Source organism: Strix uralensis, chromosome 27 (assembly GCF_047716275.1).
Source record: "Strix uralensis isolate ZFMK-TIS-50842 chromosome 27, bStrUra1, whole genome shotgun sequence".
NCBI classification, from domain to species: domain Eukaryota; kingdom Metazoa; phylum Chordata; class Aves; order Strigiformes; family Strigidae; genus Strix; species Strix uralensis.
Genome location: NC_133998.1, coordinates 2,498,246 through 2,512,979, shown reverse-complemented (window position 1 = coordinate 2,512,979; position 14,734 = coordinate 2,498,246). Strand labels below are relative to the sequence as shown.

The 14,734-nt window shown below is 58.7% G+C and overlaps 1 protein-coding gene across 10 annotated transcripts in view; it reads right to left on the bottom strand.

The window, feature by feature from the left end:
* Nucleotides 1-3,823, bottom strand: part of DOT1L (DOT1 like histone lysine methyltransferase) — a 78,278-nt gene extending 74,455 nt beyond the window's left edge. For 7 of the 10 annotated variants that reach the window (XM_074851866.1, XM_074851867.1, XM_074851871.1 and 4 more), the window contains exon 1: nucleotides 3,622-3,823. In XM_074851866.1, coding sequence (XP_074707967.1) covers nucleotides 3,622-3,702 — 81 coding nt within the window. In that variant the 5' untranslated portion in view covers nucleotides 3,703-3,823. The remainder of the gene's footprint in view (nucleotides 1-3,621) is intronic. The other 3 variants (XR_012626577.1, XM_074851873.1, XM_074851874.1) reach the window with 1 other exon arrangement.
* Between the last annotated feature and the right edge of the window lie 10,911 nt (nucleotides 3,824-14,734).

The window sequence follows — 14,734 nt, the reverse complement described above, 5'->3', positions numbered from 1 at the left end:
GAACTTACCATGGTATGAAAAATCACCGTGTTCAAACCCAATAAATATTCAGATTTAACTACAGTAAAATTCAGAGACAAGAGAATGAACCAATTTAAGGGCAATTCTCTGCAATAAACCTAAACACCTGCACGTCTTGTAACTACAAGGGGACTTCACCCTTTGTGCCCATCAGATCGACCGATAAGTAAGAAGTACCAAGTCATGCATATCAATACTCGAAGTATGGCTGCAAATGCCATTCCCTATCGGCATTCGTCTATTTAAGAACACCTAGACCCATTAACTATCCACTTCCTCACCCATTTGAGCACATAACATACTTCCTTTATCCAGGCCTGTATCTCACCCGATACCAAAATTAAAATTTTTAATGCAGTATCACCGGTCTCTGACAACCTAACGCAAGAAAAAATGGGGCAGGTATGTGGGAGTCGAGAAGTTAAACGGCATACAAAAGAATAAACTCACTTCAGCTCTGATTAAGCAGGGCACTCATAAAAACAGAGGTCAACATCAGAAAATATTTTGTGAGTCATGAGGAGAGATTACTCACCATGCACTATTCAACTTACTCATCACAGTGTGCTACGGACAGAACTGCTCACCATGTATTCATTAGGAAACCGTGGCCTTTCCTTTGAGAAAAGCAGAAGGCGGGGGAAAGAGTCATACTTTCAGTTTTGTATGTAAGCCAGTGGGAGGCTGTATCTGCAACACCAATGCTCTCTCCTCCCACGGCCCTAATTAGACTCGTAGGGAAATACATGTTTCACATCACCCTCCCAGGCTCTTTTAGCATCCCAACAAGCACCCGGTTGTCAGCTGAGCTATTATGCAAACTCAGCAGTCTGAAGAGACCCCCACTTTTCCTAGTACACATGAAATAAGCAGCAGTCCTGCAATAAATAGACACGTTATTAATCCAGACATCCATTAATACGGGAGATTAGACCCTTAGCCTTTTACGCAGCAATACTGACGCCACTAATTTAAGATGTAGTAAGAGCATAAAAATAGCCAAGTTACTCAATACAAGGTTACATCACGCAGCAGTGCTCTTCAAGCAGAAGGTCTACAATACCACTCAGCCTCTGATGTTGGGAAAGATGATTCCCTGCCATTCCTGGCGCTCACACCAAAAATAATTAGCAAGGACTGTGAGTCTCCCCTCCCCTTTCTCTCCAGCTCTCTTTGGAAAATATATCTCACAGCATACAACAGGAAGCAGCAAGAACGCTGCTAAATAAAACTACTTGAAGCATATTTTTTCTTCCCCCCAGGTATCCCACCTTGCTTCCTAGGAACCAAGCAGCAGAAAGAGTGGTGAAACTAAGAAATGTTCTGCTTACGTCAAACAGAGCTGAGCTCTAAAACCACAACGGTACATATACCCTGCTGCCAACTCAAGGCTGAGCCAACGAGGGAAAGAAAGTCTACAGTTCAGCAGAGTACAATGTTAGCAGGCCAAACGCTGCCATGGACAGAGAGGAGGATTTATTTCTAAAGCTCCAGAGTTCATCGGCTGCTGCAAAGGCCAGCGCTGCAAGCGGCGCGCGCGGGTGTGTATGCATGCGTGCCCACGCACGCAAGCGCACGCTTCTGTAATATGCGGCATGATCTTTCCACCAAAACTGCAGGACAGAATATTGATTGGCTCCAGATGAACCGTCTACTTCTGTACGACTGTGGAAAAATTTGCAACGCAAAGAGGCCGGTTTAACGGCAGAATGTTCGGGTTTTGCGGTATTTCTTAACACACGCAGACAGCACATGTGGATAAGCTCCCCTGCCCGTTGCGTTCGTGATTCACTGGAAAAGAAAATCTCTGTACTCTGTCATCTTCAGAACTGGCTGCTCAAGTTTTCCTAAATTAACTAAATCCTTCTTTCCCATGCTGCAAACAGCATTAAAATGCACATTTTAAGGAGGGGGAGGTAGGAGGGGAAGGTTGGAGGTTGTGGTTTGTTTTTTTTTTTTTAAGCCGGTGGGAAGTTTTGTGAATATACCTAAACCCATTCCTTCCTTCCTTCCAGATTAATCCCTAACCTATGTAATCTTTAAGCTAACACTTCATCCAGCCCACTCGGAGACACAAGTTACTCTTTGGCGACATGAAAAAAACTGAACTGGTCATCGTTATACTTTCAGTTTCTGTCAATTTAAGCAGAGCGCGCGCCCGCGAACACACACACAAATGACAGAGCTGCCCAAACAGGAAAGGCTGCATTAACCAGTGTGTGCTGGAGCCTCCAGCTCCGGGAGCAGGCGATGAAAACAGCACGCCAGCATACATGGAGGATGTTTTGGAAACCACAGATACAGCAACAGCACCAAAAGGCAGGCAGCAGATACACAGCCATCTCCCCTGACAGAAGCGATGTATTTCTAATCATTCACACACAAGCACGTTGCGATTGCCAAGCGAGCAACAATATCAGCAATATCAGCTGCCCCAGCCTTGTGTCCCAGCACGTTCTCCCCACGAAGCAGCACACGTACAAAGCCTGAAATACAAGGAATAATCAACAGTACTCAGGCCAAGTAAAATAGAGAGATTTTTTTTCCTTTTACAAACTCTTCTCAGAGGTGCTACAGTTAGGGTGAAAATTTGTTCAAGGATTGGTACAAACACTACACACATACAAAAAAAAAAAACAACCACAACACCACCACCCTCTCAAGCCTTTCTCCTCTCGTGAGATTTTCACTAATTCGAACATGGACATTGTTATCAAGGTCACACATCTCTCACTCAGGGCTCAGGAGAGGCAGGAAAAAAGTCAGGCAAGTTAGAAAAAAAACGCCGCTCACGTAACTAAACAGGGACAAGTGACATTTTATTTGAAAGCATGCGGATTACGGCTGCCATCAACTGACAAACCTGACTTGAATTCTGTTCAGACTAAATAAAAGAGAACCTACAAGGGCACCCGCTCGAGGGAAACGAAGGCAACGGCACCAACCCCACTGACACATACCGAAGGCAAAGCCCCGCTTCCCTACCCACAACTAACGCTTCTCCTCTATCTCCACTCCCGCGACTGGTTCTGGGGGGATGGCCCCGACCCCCCGAAGCCAGCGATAATTTAAGCGACGTTTATCAGCCAGAAAGCCCTCTTGATTTCACCCTGCTCGAAGCAGCTCTGGTTATTAACCAGCTACACGAGCCGAGCTCAGGAAAACACGAAAACTTTTCATTAACCAGTCCTCCTCCTCCCCGCCCTTAAGTTTAGTCAACCAATTATAAAAAGAAATTGGGGATTTGACTTCCAGGAGAGCAGCAGCACCCCGGGCTGGGGAGCCCGGCGGGCTCCAGCCCGGCACCCCTCACCCTCCAGCCGCGGCTCGGGGGGTGCTCCCGCAGGGGAAGCGCTGCCGGATAAATAACGCCAATGACTCCCGCTCCCAGGAAGGACACGCGTTAGGCGATTGATTAACAAGTGACAGAAAGCGCTCGGGGGGAGCCCCGGCGGGCCGCGGGGAAGGGAAGGGGCCGGGGGCGGCGGGCCGGGGCCGGGGGCCCGCCGGGCTGAGCGGGGCCGCCACGGGTGGCCGGGCCCGGGGCGCGGGCGGCGCTGACAGGGCGCGGGGCAGGTGCCGGGCCGGGGCCATACTCACGTAGACGGGCAGCGGCCAGGGGTAGACGGCGGGCTCGGCTCCCACGGGCGACTTCAGCCGGAGCTCCAGCCTCTCGCCCATGTCGGCAGCCGGAGAAGGAGGCGGCGGCGGCCCCGCACCATGCTAGAGGGGCCGGCCGGGGTGGGGTGTGGCGGCCGGGCCCGGCCGGGGGCGTGTGCGAGGTGCGGCGGCGGCAGCGGGGCGGGGGGGGGGAGGGAAGGGAGGGAGGGAGGGCGGCGGGAGAGGCGGGGAGGGGAGGCCGGTGCCGGCGGGGGCGCCCGCTCCCCTCGCCTCCCTCTATTGTCGTTAGCGGCTCGCGGGGCTCTCCGGCGCCGCCGCCATCTTGGGCCGGCGTGAGGCGAAGCACAATGAGGCGCCGGGGCCGGGCCGGGCCGGGCCCGACCGACGCGCCAGACGCGGGGGGCGGAGGCGGGCGCGGCCTCGCGCTCCCTCCCCCTGTCCTCAGCTGCCCTCCCCGCGCGCGCCGGCGGGGGGGGCTGTGGGGAGGGGGTTTGGGGGGGGGGCTGCAAAGGGGGGTGTTGGGGGGGGCCGTGAGGAGGGGGTTGGGGGGCTGAAAAGGGGGGACCATGAGGAGGGGGGTTGGGGGGGCCTGCAAAGGGGGGTGTTGAGGGGGAGGCTGTGAGGAGGGCGTTGAGGAGGGGCCTGCAAAGGGGGGTGTTGGGGGGGGGCCTGCAAAGAAGGGGGGAGCTGTGAGGAGGGGGTTGGGGGGGAAGCTGTAAAGGGGGGGGGCAGCCGTGAGGAGGTGTGGGGGGGTTCCTGCAAAGGCCGGGACACGCCATGTGCCCCGCGCCAGGCTGGCACGCGGCGCTGCCACAACCCTGCGAGGACGGAGCGGCCCGTGTGGCCCCGGGGTGTGCGCGGCTCCCCAGACCACGGAACGAGCCCACGTGCCGGCGCGGGGTCCGCACGGCGAGCGTGGGGCGAGCTTCCCACGGCGAGCGTGGGGCAAGCTTCGCACAGGGCCGCGGGGTCACAGTGCAAGGCGCAGCTGTTGTGTGTGTGTGACACAGCCGGAGGTTGCACGTGGGCGAGCGTGCCGGGCTGGTGCGAGGGGCTCTGCGGGGCTCCGAGGAGGAGCTTTGCCAGGATGGGGGATCAGGACCCCGCAACGAAGCCGAGCCGTGGCCTTGCACCACAGCAGCACCCCTGCGTGTGCATCGGTGCCTCTTCCACGGGGACGGGTGGAGGGGTCCGTCAGCTGCAAACACCACGCGCAGAAAATGTAAGTGCTGGGCGCAGAGAGACACAACAGGGACTGGGGAGCTGCTGCGCCAGCAACTACAACCTTATGGCACGGTGTAACCTGGTAGTAGGACTTAGTGCACCCCAGCACCATCTCAGGGCCGGCACTCTGCACCCGGCTGGGGCTGTCTGACCGCCGGCACGGCCGGTGCTGGGCACGGAGAGAGCCGAGAGGCCTCCTGGGTGAGGGCAGGCGTCCCCCTGTCCCCAGCCTGAGGTGCCGGGGATGGCCGGGAGCTGAGTGACACCATCCTGCATCTCTGTGGTGTCCTGTGATGGCCCCGAGCTGAATGACATCACTTTGCATGTCTATAGGTGCCCAGCAGTGACCAGGTGCAGAGCGATAAAATCAGGCCGGAGGTTCTCCCCTCACAGCCTTTTGGGTGCTAATTTCCCCTATTTGGGGACAGCTGGGTGTCCTGCCACCCTGCCCTGCCCCCCTGCTCTGGGGTGCGAGTGCTGACTCCTCCCTGCTGCTAGCAGAGCCCCCCCCACGGCAGGCTGGGACCGAGAGACCCTGGGGCTTCTCCGCTTGTGGGGATGAGAAAATTCAGGCCGGAGGAAGCGCTGCCCTGCTGCGGGCAGCTCCCCCAAATCCCCTCCGAGCCCTGCAGGGCTGGAAACGCAGGCAGGCGCAGGGATGCAGGGGTCCCACCCGCCAGCGGCACGGGGGCCACCTCACCTCACCCCACGCTTGCCCCTTGGCAAGGGAACGGTGCACCCCAACACCCACCGGTGGCTCGGCCACCCTCCGCAGAGACACCAGCCCCTCGCAGGGCGTGTGCCTGCCCACAGAGCCCTGGGGGGTCCGCTGGGGCGCACAGCCACGATCCCTCCTGAGAAATACCCGGCCCCAAAAGGCAGCGTCCGCGACAGGGTGGGAGCAGGAGCAGGGAGCTGCCACCACCATATCACGACAGCTTGAGCTGGTCTCAGCTGCCAGACGGGTCCTTGCTCCGGTGAAGATGTTGGTGCCGGGTGGTGTCGGTGCGCCCAGAGCTCTCACAGGGGAAGCTCCTGCACCCCCGGGTCAGTTCAGAGCCCTGCAGGCACATGCTCCTTGTCGCCCTCGAAAGCACCCAGTTTCTTTCCAACAGGTGATTTTTAAGTGGTTTTCAGCCCATGGCAGACCAGCACGTCACCAGTGCATCGGGGCTCTCCGTCCCCCAGCTCGGCAGTGAGTGACCCCGAGGGAGGAGCACCCAGCACCTCCGCAGCACCCGCACCCTCGCTGCTCGCATCCTGCTGCCGGACTTGGGGCTTGGGGACGGCCACACCACACTGGGTGCTGGTTTCCATTTGAGAGCAGCAGTGAGCCCGCGTCTGCCAGGGACGAGCATCCCTGTGGGCAGGAGGGTCCCGAGAAGGCACCCACGGCCCGGTCGGGCATCGGTGAGCCCGGGCTCTGTGGCACAGCCTGACCTGCAGCCGGGTGCAGCAGAGCCAGACGGCTTCTGGAAGGAAAACCAGCCTTTCCCATCAAACTGGCAGTGGAAGTTGTGCTGGGAGCTGCTGCCCTGCGATGCAGGAGTGGGGCTGGTAACACCCCCACTTGGTTTCTCACTTTTTCAGCCAAAGATAAGGTAAATACGGCTCATGGCAGGATGCTTTTGCCATCTGTCTCTTCTGGCTATTGTCACCCAGCTTATTAATTTCATCTTCCTTTTATCCTGAAGGAGAGGATGTGGGTCAGCCACAAACATTCTGGGGAGGTTGGGGGGCCACCTGCCACGGAGCCAGGCTTTGGCACCAGCCCGCGGTGGCCCTGCTTTGGTGCGATGGCATCCGCTCTCCTCCTGCGCTGGGCTGCAGCTCTGGGGCCGGGCAAGGCCACCCCTGCTCAGCAGACATCTGCAAAGTCCTTCAGGGTCCTGCTCCCTCTGCCTCAGTGACGCACGGAGCCGTCCAATATTTGAGCTGAAAATCACCATCACAGTTGGGGTCACAGCCTGCGGCTGTTGTGCTCCTGCTCCCGTTGCCCAACAGCGTGACGTGGGAGGGCAGGGGGATGCACCGTGCCTGGAACACGTACCGGAGCCGCCGCAGGCCAGAGCGGGGTATTTCCTGGTGAGGTATTTTGTGCATTGTTTAGCACCTGTATTTCTTGACAGGTCGCTGCCTTCAGCTGAGATGAGCAGCCGTTGGCTGAGACCTCGGGCTGGGACGTGCCCTGCTCCTGTCCCCACAGCAGGTTGCTCCCTCATCCAGAACCGCCTCTGAGTCCGGGTCCAAACTTGGCCACTCTTCTCTTTGTATCCCTTTTTTCCCCCTTAAACGTCCATACATGCAGAAAGCTACATAACTAGGAACGCTTTTCTAAAGAAAACACTAAAATCATCAAGTCAGCAGTGCTTAAACTGCTCTGACTGCCTCTTAAATAATCAATTCATATTTAATTAGCTTACCACAAAAATTCCATTAAATTTAAATAAATAGACATGGCAGGAGTTCTCCGAGGCACAGCAGGCTCCGTTTAAAGAATTCTCTTTGAGTTCGTTAGGTTGGCCTTTAATCAGTTTGTCGTCAAAGTCCGTGTGTGGCCCAAGCAGGCTCCTGGGCTGTTAATAAAGAGTAATCGAAGCTACAAGGGTTTCCCGGACGGACCCAGCCCGTGCCCGGCCATCTGGCTGCTGTGCAGAGCTTCAGCGCCAGTGCTGATGTCTTCTGGCAGGTAGCGGAGAGCAAGTCAGTTTTGAAACGCCTGCCCTAACCAGAAGATCCTTTTTTCACTGATTTCTCTGAGTTTTCCATCTGGGTGAAGAGAGGGATGCGAGCAAGGGCAGTGGCTTGTTTTCTGCCGGCTCAGTGAGCTGAACTGGCCCCTGAGGGATGGGAGCAGCCCACTGAGAGGTGGAAGCCACTCTGCCCCCTTCGACAGCTCTGAAATTTTGCTTTTTTGGGTCTTCTTTACCTGCTTGCCCACAGCCCAGCTCTGCACTGCAGCAGGACCCGCTGGGTACTGCCGGGGCTCCAGGGGCTGATGATTTTTCAGGGGCATCAGGCAGTGACCTGCAGTGTCGCCTGCTCCAGAATCATAAACCCAGCTTCAAAATCAGCAGCTGTTGGATTTTGCTGGTGTGGAGGTTTTCGGGGCAGAGGTACCTGTGTCCCCGCTGGGTTTGCTGGCCCTGATGCCTCCCCCGCTGGCTGCAGCTCCCAGCTCCGTGCCGGCGCAATTCAGAGCTGAATTTTTTTTTTTTTTGGCCACCACCACGTAAACCAGGTTTGACTGAGGGAGGAATGGGGAAGCGCTGCGCCGCTCCCCGCACGCGGCCGTGCTTTTGGGGCGCCGGAGGAGGGAGGTTTCCCTGGCAGGCACCAGCCACAGCATATGGCTGGCACCCGGCCCTGCGGAGGCTGACGGGCAGCCGGCCAGCAGCCCCTCCTGCCCCATTGCTCCCTCATCCCACCTCTGCTCCCACACAGCAGCCGGGGACCCCCCCGGGGGCAGGCAGTGAACAGAACGGGAGTCCTGGCTCCTGCAGGCACAGGGGGATGCCGGGAGGGCGTTAATCCACCAAGGATGTCTTGCACAAGCGATGCTCTGAGCACGCCCTGCACAAGCCACGTGCAAAGGCACCTCCTGAGCTCGCTCCCACGCCGGCGTTACTCCCCGCGGGGTGTGGGATCGGCTCCCTGCAGTAACACGCTGCCGCGCCCGGGGGTGCATCAACCCTCGTGGCCAACGCGGCGCTGGCAGGGCGAGTGCTTGGCCACGGGCTGGGAGCCGGGTGGGCACAGGGGCTCGAGGCGCACGTTGGCTCCTCTGGAAACTTGTCTTTTCAGCGATGTCTCATCCCAAATATTGACCGCATTTAGTTGACAATAACAAGTTAGATCACAAGGCGGGTTAACACAGGCAAATCTGTTCCCATCAGATTAAATATTCCAACCAGAGCCTTGTGCATTTGCCCCGTAATGGCGGGGCAGGGTGCTGGTGGTCCATACCCCCAGGGGACGGGGGCAGGTCCCTGCTCTGACACCAGCTCCCCGCTCTGACGGCCCAGCCCTGCAAAAACCTCCCCTCCTTCTGGGTGCCCACATCTTTCTATTTATTCCTAATTCAGGCTCCCCTGGGATGGGGTTACTGGTGCCCTTCGTGGTACGTGGTTTTTCCTTCTCTCCCCCTGAAGCCTGGAGCACGGCCAAGCTCTGTTCACTGTTTTGTGGTAGGACCAATAAAACGTGGGCTCTGCAAATGGTTCCCGTTGCACAGCTCGTTTCATGGAGCAGTTAAGCTGTTTAACCCCAGCTGGAATTGCACGTCTCAGTCCCCCGTTAGCCTTTCGACAGCCCCATGAAGCAAGGCAGGACATTTGACAACATGAACACAGCCCCAGCCACGCAGATTTTCCCTTCCCCTCCTTACAAAATGGCCCACATGCAATTTTCCAAGCCCCATTTTAATTTCCCGGGGTCAATCCTGTGTTGCGCCATGGAGTTCCCTTCCACATGACGGAGCAGCATCTGTCCTTTCCATCTGTCCCGGCAGCTCCCTGGGCCAAATCTCTCCAGGGATGCTCCGGCTGCAGTTGCCACAACAACAAAATGATGCAACAGTTTCCTCTCAGGATGCAGAAGTGACATTAATGCTGGGGACTGGGGTGGGCGAGAGGTGCTGTGGCCACGCTGGTGCTGGCAGAGGTTTGGGCAGGATAAAGCTCTTTGTGGTTGTGAAGGTCCCCGGGCTGGTCTTGAGCCCAGTCTGGGGGCTTTTTTCCCCAGTGAGATGTGACTGCCACACTGCCTCCGCCCAGGGATGGGGACACTGCATGTCAGGAGCCAGAGCCCCAAATTCACTGGGAAACAAGATGGAAAAAGCAGGGGGGATTGTCAGCCTGCTGCCGCACCAGGCACAGCCAGCGTGGCTGAATCGCCGGCTCTGCTCAGCCCCCCTGAGCCAGACCCAAACCCCACCCAGGTTAACGGGAATTTTGCCACCGGAACAAGCCCAAACTGATCCCATCTCCAGCGTGGCCCATGCGCGGCGCCCTGCAGAGCTGGGTTCCCCTTGTGCAACGGCCACGCGCCCCACGAGGGCTGTGGTGCCTGTCCCCGGTGTCCCCGCTGCTGGGGCTGTAGGGCACCTGCTGTCTATCCCATGGGTGCTGTGGCTGACTCAGGACTTTTTGGCCCGGAGGGTGCAGAGGGCTGCACGGCCGGCCGGGAGGTCCCCCATCAGGAGCCAGTATGGGCTGGGGGAAGCACTGGGGCTGATGAGATGCGACCCCCTCCCAGCGATTCCCTCCACACCACAAACACTGGGTCCCATGGGTGCACCAGGGCATCACTGAGCCCGTCCCCTCCTGCTGCCCTTCCCGTGCACCGCCCTGGCTGCAAGTGAACCCCCATGTCCCAACCGTCCCCCCAGTCCCCATCCCCTTGGGCTGCAGCAACTCCACCAAGTGTTCACCCTTAGGGCGGATCAGTGTTCCCGGGATTAAGGGCTCTGCCCTGCAGCCCCGGGATCCTGTTCCCATGGAGGGTCACTGCCAGACTGGGCTGGGCACCGTGTGGACGGGCAAGAGGGAAATGTCCCCCACTCCCTTCAATCTCCTCGGGGCTCCGTGCCTCCACACTGGGCAGCCCGAAGGAAGGTGCCTCTGAAGCAGAGCCGTGCCCTGGCTCCATGCTAGTGGGCTGCCACTGGCCATGCGGGCTGGCCCGTGTGCCTGTGAGTCACCGTGCGGCAGCACCCGGGCCCAGCCGGGAGCCAGGCTGTGGCGGGATGTGCAAGAGCAGCTCCAGGAGCTGCTGCACTGCGCGGGTGGGGGACTAACCCAGTGGGTGAGCAGCGGCACGGCCAGGCGTCCTGGGAAAGCCCAAACCCAGCTGGGCTGGAGTTAAAACCCCAAAGGGGTTTCCCCCACTGCCGAGGCCAACGTGCAGGCACAAAACAGTGGCTCTCACCTCCACGCTGAGCCCAGGACTCTCCGGCACCTGCAGTTCCCCAAAATCTGGGGACTAGGCATCTCCCGGCAAGGGCATGCGCCCGTTCACACCCACTTGCTCAGTTGCTGCTGCAAAACCCAGCTCTGCAGGAGTGCTGGCACAGCTGCTGGGGGCCGGGGCCGACTGGGCATTGCGGAGCTGAACTGGGCTTCGCTTGGGAGCTGCTGAACCCCCAGGCAGAGCCCAGAGCCAGGGAAACCCATCCCAGCTCCCTCCTGCCCTGCCCTGGGAGGTTTCTGTCAGAGCTCTGCTTTGCCATGGAAAAAAAAAATTCCAATCTCATCCTTTTTGGCTCTGTTGGAGCTTGAATCGCTCAGCACCACAGCCCTGACATGCGTTAGCAAACACCACGCTGCTGGAGAGCACCCGGGGCTGCAGGATTCGTGAGGGGACCCTCTGCCCTGCCCCAGCCCCTGGCACAGCCGTGACCCTGTGCAGGGACAGAGAGGCCAAACCAGGTCCCGAGGGAGGGCTGGGGGGGGAAGGTCCCTGCAGCTGCCTCCCAGCTCCATCACCCTTTTTTGTCCCCAGCGCTCGGTGCCTGCAAGCTCAGAGCTGGCTCAAGCAGCTGGACAGTGTTTGTCCCCAAGATGCCTCTTGGCCGGGCCCGGCAGCCCCTGCCCTCCCTGCCCTCCCTGCCCCTGCCGTGGGAGGCAGCCGGGGCTGGGGGCACCCCAGCTCCATTTTGCAGGCAGAGAAAGCACTGTGCCGAGCTTTCCACAGCGTCCGGAGGGTCTCCCCAGTCTCCAGCTTGCTGGGCCGTACCCACTCCAGACTGGCATCATTTGCAACCAGTTTCAAGTGAGGAATCAGACGTGGCATTTTTGAGCGTGAGGCCACAGTATTTAATCCTCAGGCTCCATATCTGCTCCGGGACAGCACCGTCCCCACTGCGTCTGGCTCTGCACCCCCATTTCAGGGGGGACCGTGGCGAGGGGGCTGTGCTGGCTGCGCGTGCAGAGCGGTGCCAGACCCGAGTCACCCGCTGCAGGGCCTGGAGCAGCCGAAAGCAACTGCCTGAATGGGTCCCTTGTCCCCGCAGCGCCGGCTGGCCGGGTGCCCCGCTCCGTGCCTGGCCCACGGGGACACCAGCTGCCCCCACACCCTGACCCACAGCTCACCCGTCACCCACACACGGGGCACCCACCACCCACACCCTAACGTGGGTGACCCAAACATGGGACACTCATTGCCTAAACATGAGGCACCCATCACCCAAACACGAGCACCCATCACCCCCACCCAAATATGGGGAACCCATCACCCAAACATGGGCACCCATTGACCCCACCCAAACATGGGCACCCATTGATCCCACCCAAACATGGGGCACCTGTTGCCTCCACCAAAACATGGGGCACCCATCACAAAAACATGGGGCACCCATCCCCCAAACATGAGCACCCAGCCCCCCCACCCAAACGCGGGGCACCCATCGCCCAAACGCGGATCACTCCCTGCCCCCTCGACACGGGGGAACCTACGCGGATCCCCCACCCCCGGCAGGTCCCGCCGTCGCGTGTGTCCCGTCCCGTCCCCCCCCCCCCCCCGCCCCTCCTGCCCCGGTTCTCCCGGGCCGCCGGCGCCATCTCGCGGGGACCGAGCGGGAGGCGGCGGAGCGCAGCGCCGGGCAGGGACGGGCAGGGACGGGCGGGGAGGGTCGGGGGTCGCCGACCGGGGCAGGCAGCGGAGCGGGACCGAGCGCGGGGGCTGAGCCGGAGCAACACGGGCACCCCGACACGGGGCACCCCAGCATGGGCACCCCAAAACGTGCACCCCACCGCGGGCATCCCGGCACAGGGCACCTTGCCAAGGACACCCCAACGCAGGCACCCCAAGAGGGGGCACCCCAATATGGGCAAAGGGCATGGGGCACCCCAGCATGGGCATCCCAAAACAGGCACCCCACCACGGGCTTCCTGTCACGGGCACCTCGGCATGGGGACCGCAGCATGGGGCACCCCAATATAGGCACCCCAGTGTGGGCATTCCGACTTGAGCACCCCAGTATGGTCACCTGGGGACAGGGTACCCCGAAGCAGGCACCCTGGTGCCATCACCCCATCACGGGCATCTCATCAAGGATGCCCCAACATGGGGCACCCCAATATGGACACCCTGGCATGGGGCACGCCAGCAAAGTCACCTGAACACAGGTACACCGTCACAGGCATGAGCATCTCATCATGGGCACCCCAACATGGGGTACCCCAATATGGGTACCTGTAACAGAGTAACACAGAAAACATGCAGTAAGAAAGGGCAGAATAATGCACCTAAAGCAACAAATAGGAAAATACAGGGTAATGCATCAAATCCTTACTACCTGAGACAGAGAATAGTGATTAAGGAAGATCCATCCCCACTTGCATGTGTTACCATCATCCAGACCCGCAGGCGCTGGGCAGCCCCGGGTGCAGCGAGGACTTGGGGAGCCTGTCCCGGCGAGTGGGAAGTCCTACACGGGGCGTCCACCCATAGCTGAGGCATCCAAAGTCGCTGTGAGCGGGTCCAGCCTCATATACCCCAAAATCAGCAAGCCAGAATAGCTGGCACCTTTGTTTTGAGCGGAAAATTTCTGGTTTCATTCTCCTGTTGGATTCCACCCAAAGCCTGGCCAGGGCTCGGCGGGGGGGCGAAACCAAGGGAGTTTCTAGCAAGGCCAAATACTCAGGTTCTCAGCCTTGAACAAGGCTGAACACGGGAAGTTGGGTACATTCTCTCAGCATTTCATCCTCACTACTGATTATATTCTAAGCTGCACCTTTCACTAGTGAGCTTACATACTTTGTTAATGATTACAGACTAAGTTAGCAGCTTCAGCCTGGGGCCTGCTGTTCAGGCTGCAGTATTTCAATGCTTTAGCACTTTTTACATCAGCATAAGTGGTTGTTATATCTTAGTACAATCCCTACTAGCACAATGGTTATCAGTTATAAAATATACAGGATTCATCTATAGGTCAACTCTGACTTGGGCCTGTTGTCCCTCAGTACCCCAGCACAGTCACCCTAACACAGGCACACTAGCACGGGCACCCCAACACGGGCACCCATCACCCATCGCCCCGCCTGTGCCTGGGCCAGCAGTGAGGGGCAGGGACATGCCACAAGGCAGCAACACCACGAGACCCAGCCCCCAAAAGTGCCGGGTGCCCTCAGGCTGCCGCAGCCCCTGGCCTTGGTCGGGCACTGGGCGAACCCTGCCCGTGTCTGCCCCTCATAGGGGGACGGGGGGTGGAGGTGCGTGGCCCTGGGGCCGGTGACACCGGACCTGGCCAGTCCAGCATCACGGTCCTGAGTCACTCCTGTGCTGCAGCGGTTACTGGAGCCCAGCCTGAGTCCAGCTTTTGTAGAAAATCCTGGTTTTGCCCTTAGAGGCTGAGTAGCACCAATTTCATCTTTCTTTCCCCCACATCAGTTTACTCGAAGATAGCAATTAACGTAACACAAGCCAAATGTTGTTAATCCTTGCTGGGATGGAGCTTGGGCAATGAAACCCACGGAGCCCTCTGAGTGTGGGGACAGCCGAGCGCTGCAAGATAGCGAGAAAACTCACAGAAGTCCCATCTTCATGGAAAAAACAGGATCAGGCCCTGAACTGAGCAGCTCAGGTCCAGCTCCATCAGGGGTGCACTGGCCAGGCTTGTGTTTTCCCACTGACAGACACCAGGACTTGGTAGCCCGTGGCTAGAGCTCTCCCATGGCACAGCATCCCTTAGGGCTGCTCGCTGCCAGCGGCTGGAGGAGTCGCAGCTGCAAGTGGGAAAGTTCCTTCCCTGAAAGTTCCTTCCCAAAGCTGCCTGTGAAATTACAACAGCAAAAACAGGAGGTGGCGTTATGCATTTAAAAAAAAAAAATCTGAGCTGCAAAAGCTGTAAGAGACAAGAAGCTGGGAA